At 33.4% G+C, this 8,024-nt stretch overlaps 1 protein-coding gene and 1 non-coding gene across 2 annotated transcripts; both read right to left on the reverse strand.

Moving 5' to 3' along the window:
• Nucleotides 1-3,039: 3,039 nt before the first annotated feature.
• LOC105797332 (kinesin-like protein KIN-UB) lies at nt 3,040-6,244 on the reverse strand. The gene is made up of 7 exons (XM_012627313.2): nt 6,008-6,244; nt 5,810-5,903; nt 4,764-4,989; nt 4,369-4,518; nt 4,119-4,207; nt 3,664-3,867; nt 3,040-3,521 (listed from the first exon to the last, which is right to left on the reverse strand). The coding sequence occupies exons 3-7, from the start codon at nt 4,981-4,983 to the stop codon at nt 3,348-3,350; spliced, it is 837 nt and encodes a 278-aa protein (XP_012482767.1). The 5' UTR covers nt 4,984-4,989; nt 5,810-5,903; nt 6,008-6,244; the 3' UTR covers nt 3,040-3,347.
• Nucleotides 6,245-7,214: 970 nt separating this feature from the next.
• On the reverse strand, nt 7,215-7,321 carry LOC128040060 (small nucleolar RNA R71). Its single transcript, XR_008194720.1, has one exon. It is a non-coding gene; the product is annotated as a small nucleolar RNA R71 (small nucleolar RNA).
• Nucleotides 7,322-8,024: the final 703 nt, after the last annotated feature.

Consider the following 8,024-nt stretch of genomic DNA (forward strand, 5'->3'; position numbering starts at 1 on the left):
AAGAATAAAACCGAGAAGCAATTTGAAGCATCGAGGAAAATTTATTTCCAGCCTAAGATGGTCCAAAAATGTGTGTTAATTCATAATAAAATTAATTTTAATTTATTCTCAATTTAATTTGGGCTAAATAAATTATTATTAACTAATTATGGAAAAAAAGGGTCCAGTTGAACCGAATCTAGTGAATCGAACCAGCCACCAATTGGGCTGCCCAGAATCATCCATATGCTGACCCAAATCAGCATTTTAGCTGACTAAATAAGGTTGCAAAGAAGCCCTTGAAGAACTTTCAACCTTGCATTCAAACCCCTCCAAAAAATATGGCTTTATGGATTTGCCCCAGGCTATTTTTAGCAAAGTTGAATCTCTCAACTTTGCCATATGTGTGGCCAGCTAAGGGGGGTCCTTTGGATGATGAAATTTTCTATTTTTATCAGCCACAATCAGCTATAAAAGCCACCCCTTGTTGATCATTCAAATCATCCTTCACACTCTCATTCTCTCTTCTCCTCTCTCACTTTCTTTCAACTTTTCCTTCCCATTTTCCCTTTTGTTCAAGTGTCAATTTCTTCTTTTGGGAAAGAGGTCCTCATTAGCCATTTTTGAGCAGAAATTAAAGTGTTCATAAGCCACCTTGATATCCCAGGACAATGGAGAATGAAGAATGGAGAAATCAGTCAAGCCACGGAGAAACACCGGTTTTGCTTCTTGCTCCCTATCTCTTTAAATTTCATTGTTTTTTTGACAAACATGTGTATGAATATTTATGCTTTTGAAATGTTTATTTTAATCAATCTAGTTTGAATTTAATCCATGTTGGGTTTATTATATTTTACCTGCTTGAATTATTGAAATTGTGTTTGTGTTGTTATAGGCCTCGATAAGATGCTTGATTAAGTAAAATCATGCCTAAATTATTCTTGCAATATTAATTGTTAGATAACTAATGAATTAATTATTAAATCGTATTGAAATTGTAATTAATCGACACAATATTTAATCAGTGCATGTTTATTCTTCTAAGGTAGCTGAAGTTAATTTAGCATTGTATTTAGCGATACATATGCCTTGCATAACTTGCAAGATGATTGTGATTAAACTGTTTCAAGGTAGAAATACTCTGTTACCTCACTTGATCTTTTATATGCTTGTGAAGATTGTTTAATCGCTTGGATTGACATTGAAAAATGTTTAAGAGATTGATTAATTTAATAAGTATGTATGAGCAGTAGTTAGCAAATTACTGAGTTGCCGTGAATTTGTTCGTAGCAGTATAAACATAAGTTTAATAATTCTAAGTTAAAGGAATGTAATTAATCCAAAACAATTATATCATCTTGATTAAACCTTATTTTAAATCGTGCATTAGAACCTTTTTATTTTTAAATTCTTTTTTTACTTAGTTTTTAACCCTTAGGGCACGTTTGGTTCGCTATAATGGAATAGAGGTGTAATGGAATAAAGCTGTAATAGTAATTCAATTGTTTGGTTGAATGGAATGGAATAGAACTGTAATAGTATTCTTGTGTTTGGTTGAATGGAATGATGTTGTAATAGCATAAGGAAAAAAACTAAAATGACTAGAATACCCTTAGCAGAATTTTTTTTAGGTAGATGATTATTGTTATTGTTATTAAATTATAATAAGATTATTAATATAAATAATAAATATTTTAATCGTATTTTAACATAATTATTATTAAATATAATTCAATAAAAATATATAATTTAATAAAATTCTTAATATAATTATTCTTATATGAATTTACTAAAATCATAATATATAATAATATAAAATATATATATAACCTACTTTATTATTTTTAAAGCGCAATACATATTTAATGTGCTAAAATATCATTAATGAAACAAATAATTTAATTATAATTACAATTAAAAAATATTAGAAGTAATAAATAACTTAAGAATTAAATTTTGCATAAACATAAATATTCATATATTAACAAAAGGTTACATGACTTCATTAGTTTTATGTCATAATCCATAAATTAGAAACACTAAAAGTTCCCAAAATATCATCAACAGAACCACGATTTTTAATGGCTAGCAAGAAATCTTCTGACCCATTCCAACCGTACATCAGAAGGTAAACTAAAGAAAATGAGCATTTGCGTTGGATGATCTGGAATTTTGCTCAATGCTCGATAGCGCTCATCCACAATTAAACCTTCTATTTCACATAAGGTTGGATATAAATTTATAGCTTTTTCTTGGATGATCTGGAATTCTTCTGACTTTTGTTGAACTACCACATCGGAGGCAATACTCCTACTGATTTGTTCGCCAATGGCCTGCATGTATTCCGCCAATAAAGTGGAATTAGACTATCCTTGTGAGGTGAACAAATTTTGAAAATAGTTTAGAGCAATTTGCATAAATTCTTCGTCTTCAAAATCTTTAATCATGTTATTATGTTGATGCTTTGTAGGTATATGTATAATTGAGCTAAAATTATAATTTCATCTATATATTGAATTAAAATTAAATTTATATTTATACAATTGCACCAAAATAAAATTTTTAAATCACATTCTACATCAAATTAAAATTTAATGTAATTTTAAGATTTATTTGAAATTTTGTTGTTTCCATATTTATTATTAATATTCATTACAGTTAATTAAAACAATATTTTGTTAATTAAAACAAATAAAGACTTTGTAATTATTAAACGGTATTTAATAATTAAATATATAATTTAATTATTTTTATTTTAATAAATTGGAATATTAAAAATAAAAATATTAAAAATAAAAAATTTAATTTAATTATTTTAATTAAATATATAATTTAATTAATTTTATGCATTTAATTATTGTGTACACCACTTAGTAATGGCAACTGAGTTCGTACAAGGAAATTATACTTGACCATCATGCAACTAATATGTGTACACCATTATTAAAAACAGAGTCTTTTTACCATTATGTTGAATGCCAAACAAATCACCAAAAAGCCATAAATACGTATTTCAAACATTGATAAAACTGTAAGAATAAAGTTTGAATTAATCACATCTTCTAATAAACTCATGCGAAATAGAGAACTTTGAACTTGAGTTCGCAGAAATAGCTTTGAGAGGTGATTGCCACAGTATGGGACAAAAATCTGACTGATGGAAGAAACTTTAAGCCACATATACAAGAAAATTATAAAAAACATGGCTCAACAATGGGCATGCTACTACATATCTAAAGTGAAACTTAAACACAAGAAAAATATGCCATGATAAGTTAGGAAAATAATGCACAATTCCTTAATGCTGTTATATCAAAGAAAGATCATAAATGTCATCAAGACAAGTTTCCAACTGGCTAGCCATGAATTCACCTGATAAACTTAACATGAAACAAGATATGGTTCTTGATGCAAAGTACCTCCCCATTACATTTGTCTTTCATGAAGCCATCATGCTGATGCTTCCGTTGATTTACTATCATTTTTTCCTCCAGCTTCTTAACTGATTCCATATATTCCATCTGGTACTTTAGTCGTTCCTTCTGTAAAAGGAGCAACCAGATGTTCAATATCAATATATCACATTCTCAAGCAAATAACTGTTTAAGAATGAATAATGGAAAACATAAAAACATGAGGTTATAGAATCACGCATTAAGGGGAGTGATGAATTGCTGAACTAACCTCTAAGGCATCTGTGAAATTTCTCTCAACCTCAAAGACACGGTTTTGTGCTTCTAAGTTTATTCTTTCAACTTCGTCATCAAAAGCCTTTTGTTGCCTTTCATTTTCTGCAATGAGCTTATCCAGCTGTATTTCATGCCTTCTAGCCAAACTTTTATAATCAAACTCTTCCTTTATTCTCAACATATTCTCCACCTTCATTGCCTGTGCATAATGGAGTTAGCAAGGTAATAGCATCTTGCTTTTACATAATTTAGAGACTATGTTACACGAGACATGAAGAAATGGACAGATGAAAGAAAAGTGTCAAACAACGAAGAGAAGCTTAAATATAACTAGGATGCATCTTGCCCAGTGCCTTCACTTTATAATCATGAGTTGTTTGAAAGCAGATATTACTTATAGCAAACACATGATACATTATAGTTTGAGCCCATTTTGGTGTAAGAACTCACCCTTTGACCAAACAATATCGTACTTGCAGTCTCTCCTCGATGTCGAGGGGGAGGGACAATTGTCACAATTAATGAGGTCCTGGCAGTACCTGCAATACATAGAATCTATCTCATAATAACTCAAAAACATTCAACTCCTAAAGAAATATATAAAAATTTAGATCATAAACATCTTCGCCATAATAGCTTAGTTAGGTTAAAATGTAGCTCGGGCACATGCCAACTTAAATTAACATAAAAGATGACTTACCTTCGAAAGAATCTCTGAGTAGCCTCGTCAGTTTTGAATCACGAATGGGCACATGAGCGCTATTCTCTGCTAAAGCATTAATACACTTTCCCAAAGCACTCAGTGACAGGTTAATAGACTTAGCTTCTTCTAACATGTGTCCCTCACTTCCTGCCAGAAGCAAAGAGAATCAAACTCATCATCTACCAACCGGATCCAACTCATAAGTAACGCCAGCACTAGCACTTAAGAAAGTATATAGGTATATATAGGTTGGATAGGAAATATAACTTCTTTGCCAAAGATATATATATGAGATGCAATGCTTAAAAATCTTAGGTGGCAAAAAATGAGAATGCTCTTTGATATGCAGCATGCAACCGATTTGCCACTGGAGGGGAAGAAAAGATAAGCACCTGACTTTTGAACACGCTCTGAGCCTGGCAAATCTACCAATACTAGCTTGCTTTTCCGGACAAGAGGCTTTGGAGGTTTGACAAAGTGAGAAGACTTGTTTGATTCACTTGGAATGGCAACTTCTTCTCCCAAGACTGATCTCTTAACATGTACCTGCAGTAACATGGTTGAATATATATTATCATTTGTCGGATCAAGGAGATCCTGGATGGTCTCCATGTAAAGCTACAAGGAAACATTGGAAACAAATTAGCAAAAGTTCTTACCGAGGAAACACAAAAGCAGAAAGTCTAACAAAAAAATCAGAGCATATAAACTGTAAGGAAACAATAAAAAATTTTAAAATCCAAGAAGCATTTTATACAAAATAGCACAGTTGGACAAACATATCCGGCTATCACACTCGAGTCCAAGTAACATTGATCTAAACTATCATCATTACATTACATGCCCGATTAAACAACAATAATAGTGATAATACATAAACAGAAACGAAGGCGATTCTCAAATCCGCATCCACACATACTACTAGGTAGTATTCATGATTAAATCCTGAATATAGACTCTCACCTAACTAATCAATCTTCTCTAAAGAAAAACATCAACTTAATTCAATACAGAAACCAAAACATAAACTCCATGTTAACATCCTCTTAATATTAAAACCCACAATTTTATCATTAAAAAATTTAAAGAAATGCAAATAAAGAGAACTCAACTAATCGAAATCACAAGCCATTCGGAAAACAATCCAAAAAACAAGAAGAGAACCACCTTGAAAAACATATGGACTTTTTTCCTTTTTCCATTTTCCAACTTAGCTTCTTTACCGGTGGCTAGTATTTAAATCCTATATGCTTACAGATAAGAAGGTTTTTGGATGTTCCTCACCCTACCAATTTTTTGTTTAATTGTCCGTCTTCATGAAATGCAAACATTCTTATCTTATATAACCATAACCGTAACCATACTTTGAGCTTAACTTTTGATTTCTTTACAATAATTAAACAGAAAAGAAGAAGAATGAGTAATTTAATGGTATTACCTTCAAAGTCTTGGGCAATTTCACGAACGAGCCTTTGGAAAGGCAGTTTCCTGATGAGGAGTTCTCAATACTTTGCTGGTACTTCTGGATTTAACTGCATCCAATGGAAACATCATAATTTCAATTCGTGTAAACAAGAATAAGAAAACGTGAATGAAAGGGGAAAATAAGGGCAGAAAAAGTCTCAACCGAACTTACAATATTTGGGGAGATGAAGATGAAAGAACTTTAACTAAAAGGAATCAGGAAAAAAAAGAAAAAGAAAATGTAGGAGATGAAGATGAAGGGCGAATGGATGTTTGATTTGGGGAGGAAGAAATCTGGAGTGATGAGTTTTGGGAAAAAGAGAGGCAGGATATTTTGGTCTAAAAACCTAAATGGTGGGGCGTTGAATAGGTAATCAGACCCCCAACCCCTGTAATAGCAATTCCGTGAGCTGAGGGAATGCCCATGTAATAGCAATTCCTTGGAATCAAAAACGGTGAACCAAACGACTGCTTTACTGTAGCGTGCGGAATTAAGGTGAAATGGAATAGCTATTCCATCCAACCAAACTTGACCCTAGTTTTTAATCATCTTGAAACCAAAATATTTTTCATGACCAAAGTATTTTAACATTAATTTCATAAATATTCCTTTTTATAGTTCTTGTGGGTATGATAACTCGACATTTACTTGTCACTTTATTACTTGTTGAGATTGTGTACACTTACACATTTTCGTCGTTCCAAGTTTTTGGCGCCATTGCCGGGGACTGTTTTAAAAAAAACCATTATTTTTGAATCTATTTTTACATTTTGGTTTATTTATTTTCCTGTTTAAATCTTTACTTAATTTTTCTGTGATTATTTCAGGTGTTTATGAGTGTTAACCAGGTTATCGACTTACTCCCTGTGGACCCTGAAATAGAACGAACCTTTCGACAGTGAAGAAGACAAGCGGACCAAAGAAGGACTGAAGAGATAAACTTTGAGAATATGAATCAAGGAAACGGAGCAAACCTTGCTCAGAATCCTATCCTTATTGCTAATGATAGGGATAGAGCTTTACGACAGTATGTCGTGCCAGTATTTAACGATTTTAATCTGGGTATTAAGAGACCCGAAATCAAGGCACAACAATTTGAGCTGAAGCCAGTCATGTTCCAGATGCTTCAGACTGTGGGCCAATTCAGTAGAATGCCTACAGAAGATCCTCATCTTCACTTAAGACTATGTATGGAAGTGAGCGATTCTTTCATGTTAGCCGGAGTACCCGAAGATGCATTACGACTGAAGTTGTTCCCATATTCGCTAAGGGACAGAGCTCGTGCCTGGCTGAACTCATTGCCACCAACTCTATTTCTACATGGGAAGAGTTAGTCGAGAGATTCCTCATGAAGTATTTCCCGCCAAGCAAGAATGCCAAGTTGAGGAATGAGATCACTGCCTTCCAACAAATGGATGATGAGTCCCTGTATGAGGCATGGGAAAAGTACAAAGGGTTATTACGAAAGTGCCTTCATCATGGAATCCCACATTGCATTCAACTTGACACATTTTATAATGGTCTCAACGTTCACATGAGGATGATAGTGGACGCCTCTACTAATGGTGCTCTCCATTCTAAGTCTTATAATGAGGCTTACGAAATTATTGAAAGGATTGCTAGAAACAATTACCAATGGCCAACCAATTGAGCAGCGTCAGGAAGACAAGTCGCTGGAATACATGAAGTGGACACTCTCACTTCACTCGCATCTCAAGTGTCTTCAATATCCTCAATGCTTAAGAACTAATTGGTCTAACAATTTTGCAGCCCAACCACCTAACCAATTTGAGAATATAGCGTGTGTGTATTGTGGGGAAGGACATTTGTTTGAAGAATGTCCATCGAACCCCGAATCTGTATATTACATGGGTAACCAAAACCAAAACCGCGGGAGGCAAGGACTGCAATCCAACTTTTATAACTCATCGTGGCGAAATCACCTGAATTTTTTCCTGGAGTAACCAAGGGGCTGGAACCAGTAACACTTACGCCCAACCTAGACCAACTCAGCCACCTAACTTCCCCTAACAAGTTCAAAAACCAACCCAAGCGGAACCATCTAATAGCTTAGAGAATCTATTTAAGGCATACATCGTGAAAAACGACGCCACTCTAAGAAATTTGGAGAATCAAGTGGGCTAGCTTGCTACTGAAGTCAGGAACCGACCACAAGGTGCTCTACCTA

This window comes from Gossypium raimondii, chromosome 3 (assembly GCF_025698545.1).
Source record: "Gossypium raimondii isolate GPD5lz chromosome 3, ASM2569854v1, whole genome shotgun sequence".
Taxonomy (NCBI): Eukaryota; Viridiplantae; Streptophyta; class Magnoliopsida; order Malvales; family Malvaceae; genus Gossypium; species Gossypium raimondii.